At 42.1% G+C, this 15,600-nt stretch overlaps 1 protein-coding gene across 1 annotated transcript in view; it reads left to right on the top strand.

The window, feature by feature from the left end:
• The first annotated feature begins 4,950 nt into the window (after window positions 1–4,950).
• stat1a (signal transducer and activator of transcription 1a) overlaps window positions 4,951–15,600 on the top strand; it is a 35,529-nt gene continuing 24,879 nt past the window's right edge. The window contains exons 1-8 of the mRNA XM_017681724.2: window positions 4,951–5,152; window positions 9,252–9,394; window positions 11,541–11,691; window positions 12,569–12,664; window positions 13,111–13,200; window positions 13,330–13,408; window positions 13,493–13,584; window positions 14,899–15,050. Of these exons, the coding sequence (XP_017537213.1) occupies window positions 9,267–9,394; window positions 11,541–11,691; window positions 12,569–12,664; window positions 13,111–13,200; window positions 13,330–13,408; window positions 13,493–13,584; window positions 14,899–15,050 (788 nt within the window). The 5' untranslated portion in view covers window positions 4,951–5,152; window positions 9,252–9,266. The remainder of the gene's footprint in view (window positions 5,153–9,251; window positions 9,395–11,540; window positions 11,692–12,568; window positions 12,665–13,110; window positions 13,201–13,329; window positions 13,409–13,492; window positions 13,585–14,898; window positions 15,051–15,600) is intronic.

Below are 15,600 nucleotides of genomic sequence, written 5' to 3'. Positions count from 1 at the left end.
CAGATGACTTTGTTATCTCAAGATAAGACTTAATTATCTTGTGATCTTGAGATAACACAAGTTGTTTTATTTTGAGATCACGACTTAATTATCTTGTGATCATGAAATAACAAAAGTTTTTTCAAACATTACCACAACTTACTAAGGCGTGGGAATGAGATCCTAATCTGTGGCCATGACTTAGTGTGGCGTGGGAATGAGATTCTAATATGTGTCCACAACATAGCAAGGCATGATCTTGTTCCCACGCTTTAGTAAGTCATGGCCATGACTTAATGATCTCATTCCCAAACCTTAGTAAGCTGTGGCCATGCATTAGGATCTCATCCCCATGCCTCAGTAAGTCGTGGCCACGACTTCATTATCTCATTCTCATACCTTAGTAAGCCGTGGCCACGCATTATTATTATTCCGGACTTCCGTATTATGTCCCAAATTGATTGTATAAGCAGTCTTTACTCCTCATAAGCGATGACGTCATGGACTCCCGTGCCGGGATTCCGAAGGTCTTTTAACTTGAGCAGAAGTGATGAAAGGAGCTGAACTCCTTCCTTGCTGATTAAAGCTGTGATGCTGTTTGAGCGTCATGTCACTAAGCTCTGCTATAGCGGCGGGATTGTTGTTGATCTGTAACAGAGGAGTGTGCAGCGCTTTGTTTATGTGGTGGGGAAACTCAGCGAATAGTGGGAAAAGGGGAATACGATTTCCAGAGGGTGGTTAATGCACATCTACAGGCTCCAGATGTTTGGCAATCCGCCGATTCCAATCCAATAACAAATAAAAGCTGTCAGCGCTCAATAAACACTGACAGAGTTCACTGGAGACGTTCTTCTCTCTCTTCCTAACGGTATTCCTGAGACTCTTTCCGCACATTAATTGTGATAAAAAATGATCTGTTATAAATCTCGGCACTTTAAAATGGGCCTTCAGTATCTTCAGCTTTGGACATTCCTGTCTCCTCCACCTCCTAAGCCTTTCACAATCATTGCGTTTGCTATCTGTCTTTCACTTTTCAAAAATTCTGTACTGTTCAGTGTGTGAGATGTAATCAGAGAGACTCCGAGAAAATCGACGTGAGTCTTCTGAGTTTATATGGAATGTTAATGATGGAAAATCTGGAATAATAAGTATACTTTCGGGAATATTTTTGCCTCAAAACTATGTTTTAGACAAAAAACTTCACAAAACTGCCAGTGTCAGTGTCCCACACCAGGCAGTGAAGTCATAACCATTTCCTGTGATAACTTCTCTGGGGGGCTTTTAGAGGGGGACGTCTGGTTCCTATCACCACCACTGTGAACAGCTCTCTGTAAGTTTCTCTGGAACGAAGCGTTTCACACCAAACCTCTCCGGCTTAACTGTTTAATTATACAGCAATTTTGGAAAATGGGCGGAGCTTCCCTTTTTTATCTGAGCATCTGAGTTTTTTTGGGATTTTTAGTTTTTTTTGCATAATATGAGCTCAGCCGCTGTGATTTACGTTGTGTGTAAATTTCATGTTGATCGGACCAATAGAAATGCTCCAAACTGGCCCTGAATAAAATCTCTTGACATCAACTGACATCGGAAGCGAAGGCCGTTTGTTTGCCCTCCTGGAAAGTGACCGGTTTTGGGGATGCCTGTTTAACCTTGGACACTAAAGCATGGCTGTACGGATAATGCGGCTCAGAGGTCACTCTGTGGTCAGACTCGGAAAAAGAGTGTGACCACAGTAGGTGTGTAACTTTACCTTGCTCCTACTTGCAAGTGTACAAGTAGCTACTTAAGCTTATATGATAGTGACCCGTGGAGAACCATGACCACTAGAGCTCGGCCTTCAGTTTGGGCCAATAAAACTGTATCAGAATGTGCTGATGTTTTTCTATGGTATTTGAGGCTGAGCAGGCAGTAGCATATCGCTGTTGTCGGAAGAAAACCTCGTATCTCCATTTTCAATGTTTTTCAGTTTTTGACAGAGTTTGAAAGCACCTGTTGTTCTTCACATCGTGTGTAAATTTCATGATGAACGGACTAAAAGAACGGCCCAAAATGACCTGGTAAAGACGTCTGGTTCCATTGACTTACATTCAAAGTGAAGTAGGTTTTTTCCTTCTCCTGTAAAGTTACCATTCTGGAGATACGAGGTTTCCTTCCGACAACAATTTTTAATATGTTAATAGCAGTTTTACTTTGGCTTCTTCACTAAAGACTCCTGGCATGGAGAACTTTTCTTTGTGAAACGTTGATGAGAAATGATTCCACTGTCATTTCCCAATTATGCTCTTTAATCCTTGGAAGAGCGTAGCTCCCTGGATCTACCTAAACACCACAAAGAAAACAATCCTGATTGGGACAGTTTTCCAGTTTCAAGATGCCAATCCTTTTGTTTCCCACCAGAACTAACAATGGAAATGAAGTATTACTAGAATACTCAAAGTAGTAGAGCAAGCGGAATTATTCTTTTTTACAGTTAAATTTACAGAAACCGTTTGGCCTTTTCTGAAGGCCTAGAAGGACCTGATGTTTTCCCCACATACTGTGGCAATTAGAGCAAGACCTTCAGTTCAGGCTCTAAATGTCAAAACTGAGTCAAAAACAAAGGAATGAAAAACATGATGATGCTATTTCTGCTAGCGCTCCAATGGGATTGTAGTAGTATGTTAACTCGTTTAACTGGGAAATAGCAGTTTTCCAACATCTAAATTACACAGTAAATTGTAAATGCTACATTTTTGTAGATCTGTAAAATTTACATTTGCAAACATATAAGTTGTAAAACTTGTAAAATATGCTGACTTGTAAATGTACAATTTCCAGATTTGTAATCTGCACAATTTGCTGACTTAAAATTTTGACAATTTCCAGATTTGTAATCTGCACAATTTGCTGACTTAAAAATTTGGCAATTTCCAGATTTGTAAACTGTACAATTTGCTGACTTATAAATTTTGGCAATTTCCAGATTTGTAAACTGTACAATTTGCTGACTTAAAATTTTGACAATTTCCAGATTTGTAAACTGTACAATTTGCTGACTTATAAATTTTGGCAATTTCCAGATTTGTAAACTGTACAATTTGCTGACTTATAAATTTTGGCAGTTTCCAGATTTGTAAACTGTACAATTTGCTGACTTATAAATTTTGGCAATTTTCAGATTTGTAAACTGTACAATTTGCTGACTTAAAATTTTGGCAATTTCCAGATTTGTAAACTGTACAATTTGCTGACTTATGTGACATTTGTCACATAAGGCCTTCTGTTCAGCTCCTGAAGCCCTTTACAAAAGGGTTACAGATACGGCTCGCTTGGCTGTATCTACCAAGATACCATGGAGATGAAAAAATCTTGATTGGCTCATTTTTGGTTGGGTGTTTAAATACAGCGGGCCTGATAATTATATTAAATAAAAACTAGGGCCATGTATATTTTCTTATCTTACAGAAAAGGCCGGGCCTTCTGAAGGCCTAGAACGCCCTGAGGGTTCCCCACTGACATTTAATCTTTAGCTATTCTGTGTCCTGAAGCTGGTGGACGGGGAATTGTCACCTGATCGAGGTCTGAAGTTGGCAGCAGGCCTTCGCAGATGGCCTCACAGCTGCAAAGGTCAAAGCATATATAATACACTCCCGATTTACTGGGATCAAGTAATTAGGTCATGTGATGTAAGACTATCAGAGCTGGGAAAAGTGTGAGAGGAAATTACACGAACAAAAGGTCTCTGAACTTCACCGCACTGTATATAAATACACAAGACAAAACTGATGTACATTCACTCACTGACCACTTTATTAGGTCTTTATTGACTTGTATCTACACTTATTGTGCACTTTATCAGCTCCACTTACCTTAAGGTTCTATTTAAAACCATGAGAAATGGTTCTTCAGATTGTGGAGAATGCATAACATCATGACCACCTCCTCGTTTCTACGCTCACTGTCCACTTTATCAGCTCCACTTACTGTAGAGCTGCACTCTGTAGTTCTACAGTTACAGACTGTAGTCCATCTGTTTCTCTGATACTCTGTTACCCTGTTCTTCAGTGGTCAGAACCCCCATGGACCCCCACAGAGCAGGTACTGTTTGGGTGGTGGGTCATTCTCAGCACTGCAGTAACACTGACATGGTGGTGGTGTGTTAGTGTGTGTTGCGCTGGTGCGAGTGGATCAGACACAGCAGTGTTGGTGGAGTTTTTAAACACCTACAGAGTGCAGCTGTACAGTAAGTGGAGCTGATAAAATGGACATAATGTTTGGCCTACGTTCTGTATAGCATCAAAAAAGGGTTCTGCTATTAGAACCATTTCCAAAAACAACGCTTTCTCCATCAATCTGAGGAACCATTTCAGCATCTAGAACCCATGGCTCTAAACAGAACCGTTGTCTTTACTAAGGAACTCTCGAAGAACTATGTTGTTGAAGAGTGTAGAGTTATAGATCGGTGACCTGAATAGGACCTGCTGTGTGGTGGTCCTGAGGGGGTCCTTACCATTGGAACACAGGGTGAAAGGGGGGCTAACAAAGGAATGTTTTTGTAGAACTACAAAGTGGGCCTATATAGTAAGTGCACCCAATAAAATGGACAGTAAGCTTCTGTACAATGTAAGCGGACACGACACTCCTGAGCCAGGAACACTGTGTTTATCATACACGGTGCCTCGTTTATGTCCACGATTAGGCCTAAAACACTGCCTGTGTGTTTAAACCGGACTGGATACAGTCGAGGCTTTCTTGTACTTCATAATACTGACTAAACGTTACGCTATTCACGAGTATTTTAATAAAAAAATCCTGATTTAGTCGCTAACGCACTCAGATCAACGCTTGGAAATTCACATCACCCCAACTTTCAGTTTCTCGTAAACCACGTGACCACATCGGAGGCGGGACTCCTCATTTCGGGACGCGGCTCCTCATTTCGATTGGCTGCTGCGCGAACGCCGTCGCCTCTGATTGGCTGGAGCGCGTGTCGCTTCGGCTCGCCTCCTTGCCTCAGGACTCAGTTGAAGGAGGTAGAAGAAGAGCGACGTTACGTGTTTTTATTCGGAATTAAATGTCCAAAAAACCCTCAAAGGAGTCTGTATTAAACCACAGCGGCGAGTTTCACGTCAGCGAGAGAGAAGAAAGCGACCCAGCGACTTAAAACCGCCTTTTTTACTCTTGGACGAGCCAGGTAAGCTGTTTAGCTTAGCCTAGTATCAACTTTCGCCAGCTTCGTGTTCTGATTTTCCCGTTCCACCTTAAATGGCGCAGCTGTCGTTAGAACGGCTCAGGTGCCAGAACGTTACTGCTGCCCATTTAAGGTGGAACGGCAAAACGCCAACAAGAAACTGGCGAATAGGAAGCTGACTTCAGTCAGAAACAACAACAACGGCAACGAGATGCTGTTTGACTCGGAAACTTCAGCGGAACGGCCGTTTTGTATTAATTAGCGCGTAATTTCGATGTAACTACGTTGTTTTTACCACACTTTCAGCTCAACGTAGCCAAATGTCCAGCTGTATTTGGATGTCAGCTTGGGAAACAACATTAGAGGCTTCTCTTTCGATTTCCTGTTCTCGCTTCGTGAAGGCAGGACTGTCCCCTTCGGCTGGATAAACTAACCAAAGCTTCAGCCCTCAGTAAGGACCCCGTCCTGTGGTGAAACATGACCTATATGGCCATTTAATGAGGAGCTTTTCCATAATAATGCTTAATTATCTCATTATTATGACATTTTATCACATAATTATTTGGCAGTGTCTCATAATTATGACTTAATGTCCCATAATAAGTACTTAAGGCATAATGTATCATAATAATAGCAGTTAATGAGAGTCATAATTATTGGTGCCAGGTCATAAGTATGGCAGTCTTTATTATGAGATGTTTAGTCATAATTATGAGCAAGTAGGTCGTAATTATGAGATAGTGAGTTATAATTGTGATACAACGTCGTAATTATGACAGTTATTTTTAATTATTATGAGATGGTAACCTGTATCCACCATCCGGGTTTCTGTTCACACTGCGCTCCATTAAACTAGTTTATATGCGTTTAGCACAGTAACCTGTATCCACTATCCGGGTTTCTGTTCACACTGCGCTCCATTAACTAGTTTATATGCGTTTAGCACGGTAACCTGTATCCAATATCCGGTTTCTGTTCACACTGCGCTCCATTAAACTAGTTTATATGCGTTTAGCACAGTAACCTGTATCCAATATGCGGGTTTCTGTTCACACTGCGCTCCATTAACTAGTTTATATGCGTTTAGCACGGTAACCTGTATCCAATATCCGGGTTTCTGTTCACACTGCGCTCCATTAAACTAGTTTATATGCGTTTAGCACAGTAACCTGTATCCACTATCCGGGTTTCTGTTCACACTGCGCTCCATTAACTAGTTTATATGCGTTTAGCACGGTAACCTGTATCCAATATCCGGGTTTCTGTTCACACTGCGCTCCATTAAACTAGTTTATATGCGTTTAGCACAGTAACCTGTATCCACTATCCGGGTTTCTGTTCACACTGCGCTCCATTAACTAGTTTATATGCGTTTAGCACGGTAACCTGTATCCAATATCCGGGTTTCTGTTCACACTGCGCTCCATTAAACTAGTTTATATGCGTTTAGCACGGTAACCTGTATCCACTATCCGGTTTCTGTTCACACTGCGCTCCATTAAACTAGTTTATATGCGTTTAGCACAGTAACCTGTATCCACTATCCGGGTTTCTGTTCACACTGCGCTCCATTAACTAGTTTATATGCGTTTAGCACGGTAACCTGTATCCAATATCCGGGTTTCTGTTCACACTGCGCTCCATTAAACTAGTTTATATGCGTTTAGCACGGTAACCTGTATCCAATATCCGGGTTTCTGTTCACACTGCGCTCCATTAAACTAGTTTATATGCGTTTAGCACGGTAACCTGTATCCAATATCCGGGTTTCTGTTCACACTGCGCTCCATTAAACTAGTTTATATGCGTTTAGCACGGTAACCTGTATCCACTATCCGGGTTTCTGTTCACACTGCGCTCCATTAAACTAGTTTATATGCGTTTAGCACGGTAACCTGTATCCACCATCCGGGTTTCTGTTCACACTGCGCTCCATTAAACTAGTTTATATGCGTTTAGCACGGTAACCTGTATCCAATATCCGGGTTTCTGTTCACACTGCGCTCCATTAACTAGTTTATATGCGTTTAGCACGGTAACCTGTATCCAATATCCGGGTTTCTGTTCACACTGCGCTCCATTAACTAGTTTATATGCGTTTAGCACGGTAACCTGTATCCAATATCCGGGTTTCTGTTCACACTGCGCTCCATTAACTAGTTTATATGCGTTTAGCACAGTAACCTGTATCCACTATCCGGTTTCTGTTCACACTGCGCTCCATTAAACTAGTTTATATGCATTTAGTACGGTAACCTGTATCCACTATCCGGTTTCTGTTCACACTGCGCTCCATTAAACTAGTTTATATGCGTTTAGCACGGTAACCTGTATCCAATATCCGGGTTTCTGTTCACACTGCGCTCCATTAAACTAGTTTATATGCGTTTAGCACGGTAACCTGTATCCACTATCCGGGTTTCTGTTCACACTGCGCTCCATTAAACTAGTTTATATGCGTTTAGCACGGTCACCTGTATCCAATATCCGGGTTTCTGTTCACACTGCGCTCCATTAACTAGTTTATATGCGTTTAGCACGGTAACCTGTATCCACTATCCGGTTTCTGTTCACACTGCGCTCCATTAAACTAGTTTATATGCATTTAGTACGGTAACCTGTATCCACTATCCGGTTTCTGTTCACACTGCGCTCCATTAAACTAGTTTATATGCGTTTAGCACGGTAACCTGTATCCAATATCCGGGTTTCTGTTCACACTGCGCTCCATTAAACTAGTTTATATGCGTTTAGCACAGTAACCTGTATCCAATATCCGGGTTTCTGTTCACACTGCACTCCATTAAACTAGTTTATATGCGTTTAGCACGGTAACCTGTATCCAATATCCGGGTTTCTGTTCACACTGCGCTCCATTAACTAGTTTATATGCGTTTAGCACGGTAACCTGTATCCACCATCCGGGTTTCTGTTCACACTGCGCTCCATTAAACTAGTTTATATGCGTTTAGCACGGTAACCTGTATCCAATATCCGGGTTTCTGTTCACACTGCGCTCCATTAACTAGTTTATATGCGTTTAGCACGGTAACCTGTATCCAATATCCGGGTTTCTGTTCACACTGCGCTCCATTAAACTAGTTTATATGCGTTTAGCACGGTAACCTGTATCCACTATCCGGGTTTCTGTTCACACTGCGCTCCATTAAACTAGTTTATATGCGTTTAGCACGGTCACCTGTATCCACTATCCGGGTTTCTGTTCACACTGCGCTCCATTAAACTAGTTTATATGCGTTTAGCACGGTCACCTGTATCCAATATCCGGGTTTCTGTTCACACTGCGCTCCATTTACTAGTTTATATGCGTTTAGCACGGTAACCTGTATCCAATATCCGGGTTTCTGTTCACACTGCGCTCCATTAAACTAGTTTATATGCGTTTAGCACGGTCACCTGTATCCAATATCCGGGTTTCTGTTCACACTGCGCTCCATTAACTAGTTTATATGCGTTTACACATATAATTACACATATATGCGTTCTACACTTTTTAGCTTTCAGTCACACATTTTCATCGCAGCAAGTAGAAAGCGCATTAATTGGGACACGTCGTGTTATAAAACTATGTGAGTCCTCCAGTTTGACTGCGGTGGGTCTTGTTTGTTTATTTGCACTCCCTTCTAAATATCAGTAGCTTGACAGCCAATTTTTGACCAAAACATCTAGTTAAATCATTAATTGCAGTTGTCACCTAAAATATATTCATATATGTTTTCACTGGCTACCTTTATATTCACACTGTCCTCAAACAATCTGTTCACACTGTGCTCTGATAATCCTGTTTAAATGCACAGTGACCCAGATCCACTATCTATATCTCCACTAAACTCACTGTCCTCTGCACTGCTGTGATAAGGAATCCGCTTGAGTATGTTACAGAATATGGCGTCCTTTCTTGTCTAGACCTTCGTTTCTTTATTACTTCACTGCTCCGTGGAGGTTCTTCTTTCTCCACATTTATGTGGAGCCATGCTGCAATATAAGGCAAGGTTGATGTGTCCCCAGCCGACGGCCCCTCCCCTTCTCCTGTCTGTGTGATGTGCACTGAGGATGTTTTTGTTTTTCTCTTGTTTTCCAGTACCAAGAACCAGAGATGAGTCAGTGGCTCGAGCTGCAGCAACTTGATTCGAAGTTCCTGGAACAGGTGGACCAGCTCTATGATGACACCTTCCCTATGGCCATCCGTCAGTACCTGAGCAACTGGATTGAGAGCCATGACTGGTGAGGACGAGAGCAGGCAGTTGCAGCAGCGGCACCAGTTTTTCAAAATGTACTGCGCCAAACTTCAGGCTGCAGCTTGGCCTAATAGACTTCCAGCATGCAAGCATTCATTTTATTTTATTTCATCGTTTTATTTTTGGGCTATAATAGAATATACTTACATGCTTCAGTAGTCTCTATTCACCCTCTGTCTGAAATGCTCCATTAGAGCTCCTGTGTATTTAAACCCCGCCTCCCGATGAGCCCACTGTGCTCTGATTGGTCGACTGCCAGAGTGGTTCTGCCCCCACGTGTTCCGCCCCTGTCTTGCAGTCTGCAGACAAACCCTTCTCTCCTGAGCAGCTGAGCCGGTTCTGCCGTATCAGTTTGATCCAGAGTGGATCCTGAAAGTCCGTTCAGCGTCTTCTCCACACGCTACAGCACTGAACACACTGGTCCTCCTCCAGTAGCTGCTGTGTGAGGGGGCCGAGCTCGCCGGTAGGCGGGCAGTAAATAAAAAAATATTATAGAATATAATATTTATATAATTATAGAATAATATAGAATTAAAAAAAAATTAGAAAATAAAGAAAATATGTAGCCAACTTCAGCTTGGAATTCTTGGAATTTCTTGAACCTCAAGAAATTCTGCTATTTTTGCAGGCGAGCGCTGGAAAGCGGTACTGACATATAATTTTCGTTTTTTTTTTGCACAGTAAAAACATTTCAGATTTGCTTTAGTTGTTGAAAATGGTTCCTATTGAAACATGAAAGGACATCCCAAAATAATAAGCCACTGTTAATCTAAAACAATAGGTTTACACGTGTGTCTAAAATAGTATTATTTAAAAATAACATACATAGTCGTTTATACCAAAAGTCTCTAAATTTTAGTTACACTGTGGTATAAATTTTTGACCACACTGTCCACTACTAGTATGTGTCGTACTAATACGTCCTGTTATACTTCTGTAAGATCTCTTTCGTGATCACATCGCCAAGGATTTCGCTCACTAGTCTAACTGTATGATGTTAGCAAGAAAATATATTTCTTGATAAAACTAACAGGTCGGCACCTCATCCTGTCAGGAAAAGTGACGCCGTGTAGAAGACGAGTCCTCATCACCCACGTTAAACCAGTTGGCTCTAGTGTTAGCTCAATAGCTCATCTGAAGAGGCAGCCTCTGTTTGTAGCTTCTTGACACCAGGTAAACAAATAATGGTTGATTAATTCTTAATGTAGTTATGGTTTTCACTCTGGAGAACACCCGATTCTACAGTTGGTCTTAGTCTTCAGACGTTTCGTCAGGTGACCTCCTGCTTTTTCGGAGTGAAAACCTGCAGCAACACCGGCCCTTTGAAGATGAGATTGGACACCCCTGTTATAGCTGAAGTTTGGGGGGGGGGGGGGGTGCATGGCTGAAACCCCTCCTTCTTCCGACCTTCCCTATAAATTCACACCCTCACCTTCTGTTCCTGTGACAAAGTGTTGGCAATGCCCACCGACCCCCTGTTCCTTAGTTCTGCATGAGTCCTACTACAGCTGTGAGGGGGTCCAGCCTTCTAACAACAGGTAGATTCTGCCCAGAACTCCAGCCCAAGTTCTCAGAGTTCTCCCCCCTCCCTCAATCAGTCTTCCCTCATACTACCACCGCCATGTTGAAGTCATGTTCTGTACTACAGATATTTGAATCAAAATAAGTCACAATGCACAGTTATGAGTGAGTATGAGTATTCTGTTGAAGGATAGGTAGCAATATGAAGATGATGACATGCTAAGGCCCAAATCTGTTCGATTGCTATTAGTCTTTAGGCTAAGTGTTAATTTTTTGTAATATATGTTGAAAATCGTTGGTGTTTTAATTAATGAACAATAGCGATGGTTATCACTAATAGATGTATGGCTTGTGTGATTAATACAAAGAAATTAGGTTAATATTAAATTAGATTGACACTCCAAAAAGCATTTCCAGATATAAATCATTAGATATCGAATTATAATCTATATAATCTATAATTATATAATTATATCAAAGTAATTTGTGATATGAACCCCTTAAATGGCCAGCAGGTCTGTAATGAGCTTGGGATTTCAAGGGGTTAATGACAGAAGCCTTGGAGAAAATATCTATTTTATAATAAGAAACTGCCTCCTTCCTTCCTTTAGGGACCATGTGGCCAATGTGGAGAACGAGTCTCTGGCGACAGTGAGGTTCCATGACCTTCTGACCCAGCTGGACCATCAACACAGCCGTTTCGCAATGGAGAAAGACTTCCTCAACCAGCACAACATCCGCAAGATCAAGCGCAACCTGCAGGTTTGAGGCCCAGCAACGCTCCTTCAGATCCCCTTGTCACAGGACGCATCTCTGCACACTCACACACATGGTCTTCATCCACGTCATGGAAAACCGAGTCTTCATTAAAGCCACAGCAGTTTAGCTAATCCCATTGAGTCTGGACAGCGCAGTACAGGACCGCCAATCAGATCAAAGCCCGTTTTCTGACTTTTTTAAGTAAAAGTAAGTCGACATGTCCTCTAGAGAGAACAGAGTTCTGCAGTTTTTAGTTCACAATTACTGTTCATTTGCTAAATTTAACGTGCTAACGTAAAATGTGCAAAATTAATGGCGCCTTTCATGCTTGATGTTTTATTTTTTCCAGTATGTTAAACTCAGTTTTAAAAAATGTCATGTGTAAGTTTTATGGAGAGGGTGTGTTATAACTTATTCTCGCTTAGAAAAACCAACAAAATAAGTCTTTTGACCAGGCGTGCCCAAACTTTTGCCTACTGTAAATATACACACAAACGTGTGTGTGTGTGTGTGTGTATACATATAAAAAAGTGTGTCCTACGCATCTGTTTCTTAGTGCAAGAGAGCATCAGTGGACAATAAAACAGTGAAGTCGATCATAACAGCTCGAACATTTTAAGTGTTTTTTTTCTCCTTATGTTCTGATGTAGTAGCTACGATGTCTGGGTGGGGTTTTCCAGTGATTTGGCCACATGCTGCGCGTTTGTAGCGTGTCCTCAGTGTTTTCATGCACTGCTTCACCTTAAACGAGGTCTGAAGTGTGTGAAAATGCTTCCCAGCACTGAGAGAAACCCACAAATGCATGTTGTTCAGTTTCAGTGTAAGATAATATCTACCCACATTCAGGCTAATGTGATTGCAAACATCATTTATCTTGCAGACCCTTTTCCAAGACAACCCTGTCTCCATGGCAATGATCATCAGCAAGAACCTGAGCGAAGAAAGAAAGATTCTGGCAGCGGCCCAAATCTCAGAGGTGGGCAGCAAATGGCTGACTATGCAGGCATCTTTATCAAATGGCGTCCATCTCTCTCGTAGCTCCGCCTCGCTGGGGTAGAGTTACAGATTGTAGCTCATCTGTTTGATGGTGGAGGGGCTGATAACTGTGCAGCATTCCACACCTACATAGTAGAGCTAGTTAGTGGAAGTACTGGGGGGGGTTTCTAATAAAGTGGCCTTTGAATGGAAGTACAGGGTATGTGTTTCTAATAAAGTGGCCAGTGAGCGGAAACATAGGGTAGCCGTTTCTTATAAAGTGGCCAGTGTATGGGAGCACATGGTACGTGTTTCTAATAAAGTGGCCAGTGAATGAAAGTAAAAGGTAGATGTTTCTAATAAAGTGGCCAGTTAGTGGAAGCACAGGGTGGGTGTTTCTAATGAACTGAATGATGAGTTCATATTAACATGATGTCTTTGTTGCAGACCACAGCACAAAGTGCTCAGAGTGACATGATGATTGAGAAACAGAGAGAGCTGGACAGCAAGGTGAAGGAAATTAAGACCAAAGTACAGGTGAGGACCGGTCAATATCAGTGAGAGTCACACATATTAAAGCAATTCAGTCACGCAAATTCAGTCTACAAACATTTTTCCCTTTTTCCGATTTTGGATGAATATTATTGGGAACATTGATCTCTACAGGAAACAGAACAGAACATCAAAAATCTGGAGGACTTGCAAGACGAGCACGATTTCAAGAGCAAGACGCTGCAGAGTCAAGGTTTTTAATCGTGGGCATAACTGTCTTATCTCAGATGTTAGAAGTAGAACCTGTTGGTGATTCCTTGGTGTTTTGGTTTTGCAGAGGAGCTGAACGGTACGATATCAAGAGAAGAGCTGAGTCGCGAGAAGCTCTACCTCAAAGCCATGTTCATGAAACTCCATGACATGAGAGGGGTAAGGGAGTGTTACCAGGGGGAGGGGAACATCTCATGGTTCTTGGATATATATTTAGAAATATATTAGAGAATATATATATATTAGAAAACATTAGAGAAAAGCTAAACTGCATGTGAAAAATCCTAATCCGGCCTCATCCCTGAACTGCAGTTAGGACAGTGGGCAGCGGGTGTTACTCTAGGGCAGGGGTCGCAACCTAAATGCATCTAAAAACCTTGGGGCAATTGTGGGGTGGAGGTTAGGGGACCAGCCTTGCAACCGGAAGGTCGCCGGTTAGATCCCTTGAGCTGGCAGTAGATGACCTAAGGTGTCTTTGAGCAAGACACCTAACTGCTCCCCAGGTGCTGTGGATAGGGCTGCCCACCGCTGTGTGCTCACTGCCCTCTAGTGTGTGTGTTCACTAGTGCATATGTGGTGTTGCATGGTTGGATGAGATTGCAGAGGTGAAATTTCCCCATTGCGGAAATAATAAGGCTCAAGTAATCTTAAAGAAATGTTAAGAAGAGCCATTTTATCCTTTCAACAAAAATCCAACCGCCTTGCGAGCCACAGCATCTTATGTCCATTTACTGAAGTAACATTTTACTGGATGTCATCCTAGTATAGTGTAGACTGAAAACATAATAGGAATAAAAATACAGACTTACTTTTCTATAGCTGGTTTTCTCACATCTCTGGCAGGAAACTTGTCCGCAAAAGTAGAACAGTTTCCTGTAAAATGTCTCTAAATTTTGGACTTTTTACGGGGCTGAAGTCACTTCTCATTCTCTGGCTTCTTGTTTGAATTTTCCCATTCCACCTTAAAAGGTGCCCGAGGCGCCAGAATGCAACTCCTCCATTTAAAGTGGAACGGGAAAATTCGACCAAGAAGCTGGGAAATGAGAAACTGCAGCTTCGTGAGTTTTTAGTCTTTGTTGGTTTCTTGTTGCAGATTAAACGCATCAGGAAACCAGCTGGAGTGAATATAAATGCAAAAAAGTCCACAAATTGTCGATGTTCGTCTTAAATCTCTCTCTTTGCCATTTCATTAGCAACTAACTAGGCAAGATTGTTGTCTGTGTTGCTATGGGACTAGCAGTTTGCGTGCCAACCTTCAGGGTTAAAGGGTGAATCAGCAGTTCAGATTAACTCCAGCGTTTAAGACCATTTACAGGGCAGTAAAAGAGCCGAATGTTGCCGACCCCTGCTCTAGTGTGATGGACTAGCGAATAAAGTTAGTAAAACTGATGGGATGCATTTCACACAGTTATCCTTATTCCAAGTTATCAACAAAGACCTGCATGGTGTCTGAGGTTTGCTTCTTGTGTGTAGGGTGTAGTGAGTCAGATGTCAGAGGTGCTGAACCTTGTGGAGCAGCTGGAGTACGAGCTGATCACCGTGGAGCTGTGTGAATGGAAACGACGTCAGCAGATGTCCTGCATCGGCGGCCTCACCAACGTCTGCCTCGACCAGCTGCAGAACTGGTAAGACACTTCGGGGCACGTGGGTGATGCACACCTGAGCCAGGTATTCAAGAAGTTCCAGTACACCTGAGCCAGGTACACCAGGGTTCCCTACACGCCTGATGACCGGTACAGTCAGGTGAACAAATATTTGGCCAACGTCATTCTAGCCGTCAACCATGGTGTCCTGGGGAATGAATTTGAGGGTATTTACATCGGAATTGGGTAAACAATGCAGAAATTACAACCATTTTTTTAAGCTGTACTGACTCCACACACCCCGCCTCGCCTCCAGGCTTTTATTCTACTGCTCTGTTTTAAAACATTCGGTTTTGAAAAGGTACAGAAACTAACTTTTCACCTGGAGGAACTGATTTAAGCTTCACAATCAGACCTTAAAACCACTGTAGAACCTTTGAGGGAACATCTACACTGTTTGTACCTTAATGAAGGAAAAATGTACCTGAACAGAACCTTTATTTTCAACAATGTGCAGTAAATATAAGTAGCTGACTGCTGTATTTGTACATTAAACCTTTAAACTGCAGAAGGTCCATATGTGGGTCCACAC

This window comes from Pygocentrus nattereri, chromosome 25, assembly GCF_015220715.1.
Source record: "Pygocentrus nattereri isolate fPygNat1 chromosome 25, fPygNat1.pri, whole genome shotgun sequence".
NCBI lineage: Eukaryota > Metazoa > Chordata > Actinopteri > Characiformes > Serrasalmidae > Pygocentrus > Pygocentrus nattereri.
The sequence above is the reverse complement of the archived record's forward strand: the minus strand, read 5'-3'. Positions and strand labels throughout refer to the sequence as shown.